This window comes from Dendrobates tinctorius, unplaced genomic scaffold (assembly GCF_039654945.1).
Source record: "Dendrobates tinctorius isolate UK_male_01 unplaced genomic scaffold, ASM3965494v1 ptg000037l, whole genome shotgun sequence".
In the NCBI taxonomy this organism is placed as follows: Eukaryota; Metazoa; Chordata; class Amphibia; order Anura; family Dendrobatidae; genus Dendrobates; species Dendrobates tinctorius.
Genome location: NW_027361705.1, coordinates 26,161,423 through 26,176,631, shown reverse-complemented (window position 1 = coordinate 26,176,631; position 15,209 = coordinate 26,161,423). Strand labels below are relative to the sequence as shown.

Here is a 15,209-nt window from a genome sequence, read left to right as displayed (position 1 = left end):
GTATGTTTGATTTTTTTTGTATTGTTTTATTTTGAATGGGGCAAAAGGGGGGTGATTTGAACGTTTATATTTTGTATATTTTTAAAAACATTTTTTTTTAATTTTGGCATGCTTCAATAGTCTCCATTGGAGACTAGAAGCTGCCGTAACCTGATCACCTCTGCTACATACAGGTCTGCTAGAGACTTCTGGTTGTCATGCCAACTCATCGGCAACCCTCAGTCACGTGACATGGGTGCTAAAGGGCAGGATTTCCTGCATGCTTGCCGGAAGCATGTGTTAAATGCTGTTTCAGAGTTTGACAGCGGCATTTAACAGGTTAACAGCTTCGGGATGATTGCGATTCCCCCCGCCGCTATTACACACATGTCAGCTGTTGAAAACTGCTGACATCAGAGGATATGTGCTTTATGGCAGCCTAGATCGACGGAATCTGTTGTTTCGGAAGATCTCATAATCCAAAACACACAAAAAAAACTTTAGGAAGAGTTTTCTTCTTCTCCTCTCGGCCTCACTTTTTCTTCTGGCTGAGATGACAAGAACTGGGGTGGTCAAAGCCGAACCCTGCTCCCTACCACGGTGTTGTTTTAGAAGTGACAGATAGTGGAAAAAGTCCAACCATGATTAAAAATGTAAATGGAGCCTAGCTATGCTGTTTACTTAAATTCCAACCTCTTTAGAGGATCTTCATTTATTTCTGTTAGGAAAATATGTGATCACCTAAATACACAGACACCAGGTCAAGGTCAACCCATCTTTTTAGGACGTACTGCATGTATTTTATGCAAGTATTTTGTGTTACTTTTTTTCATGTGATATCTTTTTTACATTCACTCGTTATATGGCTCAGATATTACAGTAATGGAATTTTCCAGGAATAGTTAACCTATATCAGATTATTTGGCTTCCAACTCCCAGCACCCATCCCGATCTGCTGATTGAAGGTGCCATATTGTGTAAAGACAAAGAATGGCACTGCCAACTCTTTCCCATTGACTTATGTGGGAGAAAACATGCTGTACCATTTGCAGACGCTACACAATGTGCTAATTCTGGTTGGCTGAATCCCTTTCAATCAGCTGGTTAGTGGGAGTGCCAAGAGATGGATCCTCACCAATCTGATCATGACCTATCTAGTCAAGTCCCAGAAACAATTAAAAATAGTTGTATGTATCAGACCATGTTTTCTGTGTTATGCTTTTCTTATCCGTACAAGATGTATCAGCACCTGAAGAGATGACGGTCACATACAGCAATCGTGTGGCAGATGCCAAGCTGGGTACCTTCTCCAGGTTACTTCTCCGATGGCGAGGTAGCATCTACAAATTACTCTACCAAGAGTTCCTTATTTTTGTCGGCTTCTACTTCATAATCAGCGTCACCTACAGGTACTACACTAGATAGTACGTATGACCAACTTTATATTACTACTACTTATGTTTATGGAGGAGGAAAATCTATCCAGAGGCCAAGTCAACATTTACTCCTGATTGTTTTATAGGCTTCTGCTTTGATTTTATAAGTACATACAAATGTATTTACGCTGCGAAGACATCCCAGTCATTTCATATCATTGACATATCTGGCTAAATTTGGTGAAATGTGCAGAGAATGTGATGTCTGTGGTTGTCATACCCACAGGACTAATAGCTCGTGTTTCTAATGGCTACTTACTCATTAGACTAATGTCAACCAAACCCACCGCAATTCACGTGTTTAGTCAACAAAACCAAACAAAGGAGAAGGAATATATATTGGTATAAGTGTAATGTGTAGGTTCACATTCACACTGTGGCCATCATCGGACAGAACCTATGATAAAAACAATGAGCAACTACACTGCGATAAGTAATTAAATGGCAATAGTACATGTGAATAACATAGGGGACTTAATTTACACTATTTTGATCAAAAAGGGATTAAAAACACATGTGACATGCGCACATATGAACAAGTGCTCTCTGTTTGTATTTTGATCAAAAAGCATAAAAGTCATCCCATCGCGACACAGTGCACCCAATCGGGATTGTCCCTTACTCTTGCTGTTCACAACATTATTTGCCCACAGACATCAAAATTGATGGGGGCAGAGAAGGACCCAAACCCAACTATTCAGACACCTGGAAAGCTATCTAGACAAAAGGTCCAGCCCAAAAAGGGGGAGCCACGACCCTGTTGGTACAAAGTACAAAAAACTAAAGTAAAACCAAAGAAATTAGTATAGGTGTAATGTGTAAGTGCACATTCACACTAGGGCCACTTAACAGCCAGAATCACGTTAACTAATATTTTTTACAGTTACTATTGCTATTTATTTACTTTTTATCCAAAGTTCTGTGTGTTCAATTGACAGTATAATGTAAATGGGGACCTTGGACAGATTATTGTCGTGGGAGGGTGGGATCATTATCTACCATGCCTGGTTTTGGACTGCTGATCTTTTTGTTCTCTAGAGATGGCGGAGATAGCTGCTGGCAAAACAATTGTCCGATACTATCATTCAGCTGACAGCCATTTAAACTGACAGCTCATTGGCTGACAGCTCATTGGATGACAGCTGACAGCTATAAATGAGTTAGATCTGCCAATGAGCTGCAGAATAATTTTTAATGTTTATGGCCAGCTTTAATTTTTGTACTCAACAGACCATTTACCCAAAATCAGATCATAGTGTTCCATTGTTTGTACGTTAACCTTTACAGTTTCATAAACTAGCAGCTATGTAATTGTAAAAGGGAGAGATTCGTTGGATGCAGTGAAGAGCCGAAGGCAGAGAAGGGGTGAACACGGTTTATTGAACAGGTTATTATACAAGGAATACTCCACGCAGGGAGACAAGATCAGTAACGGCAATGACGGGAATTGCACACAAAACACAATGCTTGAGAAAAAGGTATACAAAAAAAAGTAACTTATCGCTTGCAGTTCTTGTAGGGGAAAGGCTGGAATATCTTCCGACGGCGTCGCAAATCGTGGACAGTGTCTATGGCTCTGTTATGGAGGAACGAAAAACACTGTCTCCCGACGGTGCCGATGTATCCGGTCCCACTTGGCTTGAGTGCGCTGGAACATAGAAACAGTCCTTTGTGTGGATTCCTCTGGAATGGTGCCATACACGAACCATAAGCACGCTCGTAGACCGCAGCAGCGGGCGGTCCTCTGGAGTAGTCTCTAAGAATGGAGCAAGTCAGCTTATTCGCAATTGCGGCAGGAAGGAGTCATTCAGAAAGGAAGGGTCAGAAGCCAGCTCGGTAGTGACACAGTCAATGGTAGAGTCAGAACGCTGGGGGATCAAAGACGTAGAGTTAGCAGTCGGAGCAGTGGGGAGGGGGTCAACCTTCTCCTGTCACGTTCCCACCAAGTCTCCCCCTTTCCCGCGCTCAGTCTTTTTTATCTCCCCTGTGCCCCCTGCTGTCCAGCGTAAAGGTCCTCCCCTCCCAGAAGAACCTTCCCCTGGCAACAGTGGTGACAGTTCCGATAGTTCCGGCCCCAAAGGGCACGGGAAACCGCTGACTCTGTCTCGCTCATCTTCTTACACAATAATTAGGATTAGTAATACAGAAAACAACAAATGACCAATCTATTCTAAACTTTGTAATCTCTAAAGTTCGGTCAATGAGTCACCGTCAAGTCACCGCTACATAGTTTACATCTGAATGTGGTAATGGACCATGAACTTAAACATTACTGTAAGGGTTGTACCAAAATAAAGCGAAAAGAGAACCGGTCAGCTCTCCTGTCATGTACGTTTCATATACATCACGTACACTAAATAGAAAATATTCGAGGGCATCACTTCGTAGACCTGTGTGTTGTGCCATTCCTCTGGTATTCTTTATACGGTGTTACCATCCTCCTTGTCTGGGTGTAACCTATACACTGATACTTTCCAGTTGGTGCTGACTGTGCCAAATTGTTTATGGACCTGTAGTATAGATTTTACTCCTTTAGGTGCCAGGAGAAAAACTATTTTGTTTGCAAATGAGGAGCTTCGGTACACACTAAACCTGGTAATACACATTAGTTGGCTGTTGGCAAAACAATGCGTCGGCTGATCGTTTGGCCAACAGCCATCTTGCCCGTCTCTCCCAAACACAGGATCACTCAGTTGGTCGAGCACCCCTGTGATCTCTATGAGAAGGTCGCCTACTGACACGTTGGCCGACGGCTTATCTCAGAGAGAACAATGCGATGGGCAGTACGAAATCAGACATGCCGATCAAAATCTTTTCCATCCATCAGTCGGCCGGTAATCCATTTACTGTACACCAGACTGTCGGCCTAACCCGTCAATATCAGAAGATTCAGCTGACATGAGTCTAATGTGTATTGTGGTTTTTAGATTGGCCAAGAGCTCAGTACACTGTTACATCTCATCAATTTGCATGCTGAGCACTCTGTCATGTCTTAACCTGAACTCAATATGTGGCTATGTACTACTGCATGGAAAATGCAGGAACCTTGCCATGTTCACATAGTGTCATTGCAGGCTCTCATCATTGGCTCCTGTCTACAGCAAAGTACCAAGCAGCTTCAGACAGAAGACAGCGATGAGAGCACACACTGACACTATGTGAGTGTGGCTGGTCTCCTGCAATGTCCATGCAAAAATGCAGACTCGCTGATTGAGTTCAGACAGTGTTTATTTGAGCACCATTAATCAAAATCTGACAAAGTGCTCAGTATGCAAATTGAGAATGCGCAATGGTGCACTGAGCTCTTGGTCATTCCAGCGGTACACTAAGCTCTTGGCCATGCCAAGAGAGCACTGAGCTCTTGGCCATGCCAACAGTGCACTGAGCTCTTACCATGCCAAGGGTGCACTGAGCTCTTACCGTGCCAAGAGTACACTGAGCTCTTACCATGCCAAGAGTGCACTGAGCTCTTACGATGCCAAGAGTGCACTGAGCTCTTACCTTGCCAAAAGTGCACTGAGCTCTAACCTTGCCAAGGGTGCACTGAGCTCTTACCATGCCAACAGTGCACTGAGCACTTACCATGCCAAGAGTGCACTGAGCTCTTACCATGCCAACAATGCACTGAGCTCTTGGCCATACCAACAGTGCACTGAGATATTACATGCCTATGTAAGTGCTTTAATAAGTGTTTTGGGAGTGAGAGAATTTACTTTAGCTTAAGCCATTTTTTTCTATAAGCTTTTGTTTCAGACTGTGACTAGGTTTAGTGTTGTGAATGTTTATAATCTTTTAGGCCTGTTTCACACATCCGTTTGTGTCCATCAGTCAAAATCCGCCGTTTTGCAAAAAAAATGGATCCGCCATTTTTCTTGGCGGATCCGTTTTTTTTCCCATTGAGTTGCATTACCGGCGGATCTTGATGGATGGCCATCCGTTGGATCCATTTTTTTGCGGATCCGCCAAAATTTTGACGTCCGCCGACATATGCGAACGGACCATGCAACGTTTTTTCGGGCGGCCAGATCCGCATTTCTCACTGCGCATGCCCAAAAGACTTCACGCAGCTGCAAATTTAACCCTAAACTCTGTTCTGGCAGCTGAAAAATTCTCTCTCTCTCTCTCTCTCTCTCTCTCTCTCTCCCCTTCCCCAGGCAGCGGTTCCTTTAAAATTCTTCCTTTGACGGATCCGTTAAAATAACGGTCCGGTGCCAAACGTTGTGGTCAGTACAGGAACGGATCCGTTATCCGCCATTTTAGCGGATTTTGACTGACCAAAAAAACTGATGTGTGAAACAGGCCTTAGATTTTGTTGCTTCTTTTTTTATCCATTGCTGATGAATGATTCCTAACTATAACACCACCCAAATAGCTGTCTCGCTTATATCTGCCCTGCAGGCTCCTTCTTAATGAGCAGCAGAGAATTCACTTTGAGAAGCTGGCCTTGTACTGTAACAACTATGCAGAGCTGATCCCAGTGTCATTCGTTCTAGGTAAGATCAACAGGATTTTAAAAGAATTAATCATATACTATAAGATCTAGTGTAGATATTTTAAAGATTGCTAAATGCCAGAAATGTAACTGATTAACTCATTTGACAAATGACCAACTATTTTCCAGTGGAGTTGTTCATTTTGGCCATACTTATCAATTTTTACTGACGAGCATCCGGGAGGCTTGTATGATTGCAGCATGCCAAGCATGCCAAGGAAAACTTAGCATCTTGATGATGTCCCCCACCTATTTTCATGTCGTATCATTCCCCCAATCTATGCCCCTTCTTACACTCCTTGGTACCACTATTGTAAAATCTAATGCAGACAATGACAAGGTTTCAGTGATAGCCCCAAAAGCTGATCAGCATTAGATCCTAGAGTCAGACACCCATTATCTTAATGATCAGGCATCAATTATAAAACACTTATTTATTACCTTCCTTCATTGTAATAAGGTAGAAAATTATACGTCATAATTATAATTTTAAAGTATGTAAGGCCAAAAACTATTTAAGTGATCGTCTTAAATTCTTAAATGGGAAGCTTGCAAAGTAATTGTAAAAAGAAGTACAGTCCTTTAAAAAAGTATTCATACCCCGTAAACTTTTCCACATTTTTCCACCTTACATCTAGAAACTTATGTATTTTATTGGGATTTTATGTAATAGACCAATACAAAGTAGCAAGTATTTGTGAAGTGTAGAGGAAATGATACATGTTTTTTAAAATATTTTAAAAGTATAAATCTGAAAATTGTGATACATATTTGTATTCAATCCCCTGAGTACAATACTTTGCAGGACCACCATTCACTGCAATTACTGCTGCTGTCTTATTGGGTTTATGTCCACCAGCTTTGCACATCTAGAGGCTGACATTTTTGCCTATTCTACTTTATATGAGATTGGATGGAGGCGTCTGTGAACAGGAATTTCCATGTCTTGCCACAGATTTTCATGGGGATTTATTTAGGTCTAGACTGTGACTGGGCCATTCAAACACATAAATATGCTTTGATCAAAATCATTGCATTGTAGCTCTGGCAGTATGTTTAGGGTCATTATCCTGCTGGAATGTGAACCTATGCGCCAATCTCAAGACTTTTGCCACCTCTTACATATTTTCTTTCAGGATTGACCTGTATTTAGCTCCATCCAAATTCACATCAATTCTGACCAGCTTCCTTGTCCCTGACAACATGATGCTGCACCACCATGTTTGACAGTAGGGATAATAGTTTTAGTGGTATGTGGAATTTTAGTTTTCTGACTCACATAGTGGGTCGCCCTCACACCCAGGGCAGAGGGGTACTCGGTACCGGGCCGGTGTCAGGGGGATGTGTCACAGCAGCAGTGACCCGGTCCGTGGCCCTGGGCGCCCAATATCAATGGCGGTGATGTTAATAGTAAAGTTTATATGGATAGTTCGTGACGCCACCCGTGGTGTTTGGCAAGTAAGATGTTGAGCCAAAGCTGCATACAGATCCACTGAGACTGATGGTGTGGTGCAGCAAAGATGGTGTAGCTCCCCACAGGTGGAGCTGTAGTCCCAGGGCAGTGTAGGTGCAATGGACGAGGAGAGGCGCAGAATGGTGTAGATGCTGTTACACAGATGTAGCGGTGCTGGAGGTGCTAGCGACGAATGAATGGAGGACACCAGGGCTTGCAGTTTCAAAGCTTTACTCACAGTTCGTGGTACCCACTGGTGCCTGCCTCCGTGCCGTGTCCTCCGGGGTAGAGACTCAATCAACCTCCCGGGCAAGTCAGGGTTCTCCTCTCCAACACCCCGCCAACATGTACCTTTCCTGAATGACTCCTCTATTGCGCCCTTAGGGTGGGGAATGTGGAAAACCACAGAAGAAAATGCGACCATAGATCCATAATATTAAAGTACAAAACGTCTTTATTAAATAATGGACAGAAAAGGACAACTGGAGGACATGTGCAAATGGCAACCAAAGTGCAAATAGTGCAAAAATGCAAAACGAGCAGTCCAGCCACAGTCAAACCGTTACATAAATGCATACCTAAAAGGACTCTATCAATGATAGGGGGAAAAAAAGATAGACTGTCCTATATATTGGACTGGCTACGCATGTTAAATCTATATTTGATAATAACTATAGTAGAAAAAATATATATATAGTGCCCATATCCGTTTCCCATATGTGCTCTATAGGTCACACAATCAGAACCCATTCACATACTGCCACAAGGCAGAATCAGCTTTATTGCTAGAGCACACTAAGGGAACAGAGGGAAGATTCCCAGCACTCCCGGGGAGACGAGCAGCCCGCCCGGTCATCCTGAATCTGTTAGTGAGGTAACATCATTGCGGGGAAGTAACCCTTTCGGGGTAGGTTGGGTGCATGTTTAACAGTGCTGGGAATCTTCCCTCTGTTCCCTTAGTGTGCTCTAGCAATAAAGCTGATTCTGCCTTGTGGCAGTATGTGAATGGGTTCTGATTGTGTGACCTATAGAGCACATATGGGAAACGGATATGGGCACTATATATATATTTTTTCTACTATAGTTATTATCAAATATAGATTTAACATGCGTAGCCAGTCCAATATATAGGACAGTCTATCTTTTTTTCCCCCTATCATTGATAGAGTCCTTTTAGGTATGCATTTATGTAACAGGGTTTGACTGTGGCTGGACTGCTCGTTTTGCATTTTTGCACTATTTGCACTTTGGTTGCCATTTGCACATGTCCTCCAGTTGTCCTTTTCTGTCCATTATTTAATAAAGACGTTTTGTACTTTAATATTATGGATCTATGGTCGCATTTTCTTCTGTGGTTTTCCACATTCCCCATATTAAAAGTTTCAGCGATTGATCCTTGATTGTCCGGTTTTCTTTGCACCTGTGTGTCAATTTATGACATACAGGATGCAATGCCATATCATTGCTATTGTGGTGCGCCTTTAGGATGAAGAGCTCCAGTACCGTGGTGCTCTGAAGTTCCTCCTGTCAGATGTTCCTAACAACTCTACCTGTATGACAGACAGCTGTAGCCTCTATCGGGGACTCCTCTCAGAGTCCTGGCTCTCTAATCGGTTGCTGTTGTGTCCCAAGTCTTGGATGGGAGTAGTGCATTTACAGCCAACTACTCCACCGGTGTCTGCTGCAGAACCATAAGTGTCCATACAACCTCGAGGACCGGGCCCCGACCTTGCACTGTGAACCTATAGGCAGGGTTCCTCTTCCAACCCACAACTCCTCTCTGTTCTCCTACTCCTTCGTTCCGCGCTGTTCCTTCTCTCTCTTATGGAAGCTTAGGTTGCAGGTCTACGTCTTTCTCCTTCTCTTCTCTTTCCCGTGCCAGCTGGCTCAGATCACTGAGGCAGCTGCAGCACTCTTTCTAAACTGAACTCAAAGTGAACTCAAACTAACTTCAGAACTGAACTCTTCTCGCCTGACCTCCTGTCAGACTGACCTCTAATTCTAAACTTTCCCCCTCTTTTATACTAACTCCACCCACCTCCCAGCACATCTCGTGTTATGAAGCAGGGTTCCACGAAGGGTGCTCTGCTACCCCCAGCCTGAAGCTGCTATGTGGACCTACTGAACTATCCTGTGTGTGGGATGCAGGTGTTGGAGTGTGGAAAGGAGTTCCCAACTTACCTAGGCAGTGGGGCACCACACCTTAGGAGAAGGTGCAGTACCTTTGTGGCGACTGAGCCTCAGGGGTGCCACAATAGCATTTTGCATTTAGCCCAAAAAGTCTGTGGGTATAAGGTGGAAAAAAATGTGGAAAAGTTCACTGGGTATGAATATTTTTCTATGCTCTGTAACTTTGCATTTTACCTCATATTAAAAGCTATCTCTGTTCTAAAAAAAAGCACAGATTTTTGAACTGTATAGTTTACTACTCATTACCTGGCCACCACTGCAGTCTATTAGAGGTGGACAGTTTCAAAAGGAAGGAAAGCAAGTCTGCAAGCTATTTGCTATATATGTTGCATTCGCAGCCCTGAAGCTGTCCTGATGCTGCACAGGCAAAGCTGTCTTGCTTGCAGCATGGGAGAGCACCCAGCGGTATAACCATGCCGCAGGTCTGAACTGTCACCCTTGAGAAGAGCAAGCCTCTCCCCCCTAGCAAGCAGGAACCTGAGAGGCAGAGAAACTTGCTATTCAACACATACACAATATCTGATCGTTCCACCCTTAATGGGTTGCCATGGCACTTCTGTGTTGTATTGGGATTTTGTTACTGTATTGTATGAATTTTCTGCTTTTATATGATATCTAATAAAATTGATACTTAACTATTAGCTGGTGACTAGCTCATGCAGTCTTCATCTCCCCCCACTTCCTCAAGATGGCTGGACCAACCTTGTAAATAAGCCCCTGTACTTTGTCACCCCACCTCCTTGTAGATTGTAAGCTCCTACGGGCAGGAGCGTCATTATCGTTGCATTAATTATTGTATTATCATTAACTTTGTTATGACTGTTGAATTGTAAAGCACTGCGGAATATGTTGGTGCTATATAAAATAAAGATTATTATTATAATAAGTTCCACGCAAATTGCCAAAACTTGGAAACGATAATACCTTTGCTATAGATTTGAGCACTTGACATACCACCCTACCCGCGCCCTCCGTTCTGCTGATGACCTGAGGTTAGTATCCTCAATAGTCAGAACCTCCCACTCCCGTCTCCAAGACTTTACACGTGCCGCGCCAATTCTTTGGAATGCACTTCCCAGGTCAATACGATTAGTCCCCAATCCCCATAATTTTAAGCGTGTCCTGAAAACGCATTTATTCAGACTGGCCTATCGCCTCAACACATTAACCTAACCTATCCCTGTGTGGCAGAGCCAAAAGTTTTACCATAACCAGGTTCCCACATCATGTTCACACATGCTTTATGCATCCATTAGCCCTCTGTGTCTGTACTGTTACACACTTAACATTATGGCTGGTCCATACAATCAGGGCAACTGTTACCACCCACCTTTCGTGTCTACCTCTTTCCTCATAGATTGTAAGCTTGCGAGCAGGGCCCTCACTCCTCTTGTTATTTGTTATAATCTACTGTATGTGATTATTGTTATGCTGTAATGTCTATTGTCTGTACAAATCCCCTCTGAAATGTAAAGTGCTGCGGAATATGTCGGCGCTATAGAAATAAAATGTATTATTATTATTATATTGACATTACTAATGCTGCCTGTTACATATGTGGAATGTAAACAGTACTCACTTATTTCGCTGTACAAGTTTATAAGTAATCCTTGTGTTCACTGTGATCCGATTATTGTTTTTCCATACGTTTTGAGCTCCCTCCTAACCCCACCATTGCATGCATTCTACTCATCACACAAGGAGAAGTCATTAAAAAGTTGCGTAAACGAACTATGGCCCCCGATAAACACTGCTGCCTACACATGCATGAGAGGTTTAAGCAGGTTTATAATCAGATTAAAAGTTCTTAGCTATGTTCAACAATGCCGTCCTGCAAGAAAGAATATTTACAGGTCCAGAATACTAGTTTTGTGTATTTACTGCTTAGGTTCCAGTAAAAAATGAATGTACTATTGCGGGAATCCCAAGCATCTGCGGTCTCCCATGCCCCTCCAGCCACAGTGGAGCCTGCTCAGCAGACTCCACGATCCCGGCGTTCTGCCCACACCAGCATCATGGGCTCGGTTGCTGCTGCCACCTCTGGTCCAGTTATGGCAATGCAGCCTGTCCAGCAGCAAGAGACTTCAGAGTCTAAGTTCTCCCTTCGCTCCACTGAGCATGCTCAGGAGACAATCTCCCATTGGGGATCGGGAGTCACATGCTCAGGTCCTTCTCCAGTTCCGATTAGTCCATCTGGAGGATCAGGAAGGTCCTGGAAGGGCACGGCTATAAAAGGCGCGCATGGCCGCCCCGCCATGCGCTATGATAGACTCTGAGGCCAATGCATTCAGTGTATGTGTGATGATGGATGAATGAGCCTGGTGACTGACGCATTATAATACCCCCCTCCTTGGATATTACGTATGTGTTAGGGTGAGGGATTAGAGTCAGTACATTAGCTCTACACTGTATAGCGCTGCAGTGTTGCTCCACATCCTCCGCTAGCGCCTGGGGCGTCGGCCAGTATAGGCCTCCTTGGCCACTGTTATCGCAGCGTCCGCTAGTTACGCCGTGCGCTTTAGTAGCGCTTTCCAGCCCAGTAATTAGGCTGGTTAGTGGCGTCCATCAGGGTGGATACTGCACATGTTGCAGCAGTGGTTCACACCTCGTGACCTGTGACGTTAACAGGTTGCGGTTGTTCGCCGGCAGGCACGTGTTACGTGAAGTAATGGCACACGTGTTGTTAGCACCGGCTCAGTGGTTACGCACCGGTGTCTGGCTTTACTCCTACACACCTTTCCTTCATTGTTTAGCAGCAGTTGGTCACCTCTGCACGGTGGGCCCTGGGTTGCGAACGCACCTTATATATTATTTCATCTTTATTATTTGGTGCGTTCCGCCAGCCCCGTAACAATTACAATAAAAACCACTTAAACTTAAATCAAACGGCCTAATATGGTGTATGACAGGTATATCTTCCTTAAACAACCCCTTTATAGTTCTCATGGCTCGGTTTAGGGATTTGATTTGGTGATTTCTCATGGCTCGGTTTGGGGATTTGATTTGGTAACCTGTTGCTGTGTGGTCAGTTATTCTGACGGTTGAGTTTTGGTTCTTTTGTTTTCTCTCCAAATGCTGATTGTTACTTTGTCCTTCTTCTCCTTTCTTAGCTTTCCATTTTCCCATTTTGGTTTGCCCTATCATGTTCTGTGCTGGGCTTTATATAGTATCTCTTCTCTGCACTTCCTTGCTGGCTATACTTTCTAGTGGATGTGTATTTAGGAGTTCCAGATCTTTATCTCAGGAGTTTTCCTTTGCCGGGTAAACTCCAGTGGAACATTTTGGTTGTGGTCAGCTGAAACTACTTATATTTGATGTGAATGGTTGAAATTATATCCCACCCTGTTCCTTTCCTTCTATACTAGTGGAATCGCTTATGCAACTGATCATTATCATATGTGTCTGGAGACATATTAGGATCTTAAATATTGTATCACCATTGTATCGCCATTTTTTAATTTTTGCGTCAATGGACCTGTTTGATGAATTACTTTTTATGTGTTGAGATTTTATAGATGACATTCTAGACTACTCATGACATTTGACTACTTTTGAATGAGTTTTTTGGGGAAGTGTGGAGACCAAAAAACGTCAATACTGGCATTTCAGTTTTTTTTCTTTTCGACATTTAATGTACTGTTTAAATATGCTTTAGATTTTGATAGATAGTACTTTTACGGACTTGACTATACCAAGCATGTTTATTTTTCTGAACAAAAAAGTAAAGATCCAGCCTCAGTTAAAAAATATAAAGTCTTTATTTAATCATTAAAATATTGTTGGCATTGTTGGTATACAACAAAATAGATGTAAAAACATAAAAATTGAGCTCAGTTTAAATTGGTATACATGCAGCACATAAATGCATGTTCACATTGAACAAAAATCATAAAAAACAAAATGAACATAAACCCTGCTGTAACTAAATAAGTAAAAAGCAAAAGTGCATTTTTAATAAGAGGTTTCTTAGTAATACAATTTTTGATCAAAAATAGCATAAAAGTCATCCCACCATGGCAATGTGACCCTTTCCGGGATGGTCCTACACTGTCTAATAATAAAAACCTTACCATGTGTCAGAGTTGACCTGAATAACGGCAGACAAAGGACCAGGTCCTGAAAACAATTCTAAGAAAATGTACTGTAAGTTTTCCTATAGCAATATAGTATTTCCAATTTTCCAAAATTCAATATGTAGCACTAGCCAATTTTCTAAGGCAATGATGCAGTTCCAATTTTCTAGATTTACTATTCTTAACATTCCAGAGTGCATCTTTGTTTTTTCTTAGAATTGTTGTGTTAGCTGGCACCTGTTCACACTGGTTTAGATGTGCTGGTCAGTTTTTTTGTTTATGGGTTTATGTACTATTGTATATAGAGATTAATTTTTCACCTGTTGCATTGTGTTATGTATAGTTGACTTTTATGAATGTTTATGATTTTATTATTGATTGGAAAATATTTGTAAGTGATATATTTTATTAGAGTGGGCTGGGTCTTTATGGTGATTGGTGCATATATATCAACCACACTACATAAGCCCGCCATGTGTTTTATTGCTTGTGCTTGATAAAGACCTGCAATGGGTTGAAACGTTGTTCTATTTATGGCGGAATAAACTTCATCTTTTTAAACTGAACCCCCTGGATTGGACGCTGTCTATCTTCCCTTTTTGCTGATGTATTTCCAAGTGGGTTCCTTGGAGAAGTCGGAGGTGCGTTGTATGCATTGGGTGCTGCCAGATACCTTCTTTTTGGTAAAGGGCCTTTCCAGGTCTTAATAATTGATTCCTTATCCTTAGTACAGGCTGTAAATGATCAGTAGGTTTCGACCCCTATCACTCTCATCGATCAGTATAATATAACGGCGGTGGTACTAAATATATGGGTCGTGGTACTACAGTGGGGCCTGCAGCTCAGCTCCATGTATAAATAAAGTCGTGGTACGAAAACCCTTTTAAAAATCTATTTATAAAATCTTACCACTTACGATGGCCTATACACCATGTACATTGTATAGTTATATAATATGGATTGAGCCTGAGCCTCATTTTTGATTTCCACCTAAGATTGGGTCAATTCTGCTTTTGTCTCCATTTTCTGTTAGGTTTTTATGTAACTTTGGTGGTCTCTCGTTGGTGGGCCCAGTATGAGAGTGTACCCTGGTTAGACCGTCTCATGTGCTTGGTGTCCAGTAATATTCATGGCACAGATGAACGAGGACGGATGATGCGTCGGACTCTTATGCGCTATGCCAGTCTTTCTGGGGTTCTTATTCTACGCTCAATTAGTACGGCTGTTTACAAGAGATTCCCCACCCTGCAGCACGTTGTTAATGCCGGTAAGTATGAAACTGGAAAGCTGTCCGTGAGAAGATCGGTAAACTGCAGGTTAACTGTCTCATACACAGTTCTATGGTTTATTTCACTTTTCACGCAACCTCTAACAGAGACATTCATGAACATTACAGTCCACCAAACTTCAACCAAAAGTGCCATCCAACCACACTAAACTCTTATTTGAGGATCTAGACCAGAAAATGGCAGCCAGTGTCCATAATACAAACTCACAAGTCAGCAGCCAAAGTGGGCAAGTCATTATATAAGTGCTAACACATAGTTTCCAAATTTCTGGAGGTTCCCATAATAAATGAAGGAAAA

General features: G+C 42.5%; 1 protein-coding gene across 1 annotated transcript in view; it reads left to right on the top strand.

The window, feature by feature from the left end:
• Window positions 1-1,236: 1,236 nt before the first annotated feature.
• The window catches only part of BEST1 (bestrophin 1), a 42,537-nt gene continuing 28,564 nt past the window's right edge, over window positions 1,237-15,209 (top strand). The window contains exons 1-3 of the mRNA XM_073574074.1: window positions 1,237-1,388; window positions 5,814-5,908; window positions 14,657-14,890. Coding sequence (XP_073430175.1) covers window positions 1,237-1,388; window positions 5,814-5,908; window positions 14,657-14,890 — 481 coding nt within the window. The remainder of the gene's footprint in view (window positions 1,389-5,813; window positions 5,909-14,656; window positions 14,891-15,209) is intronic.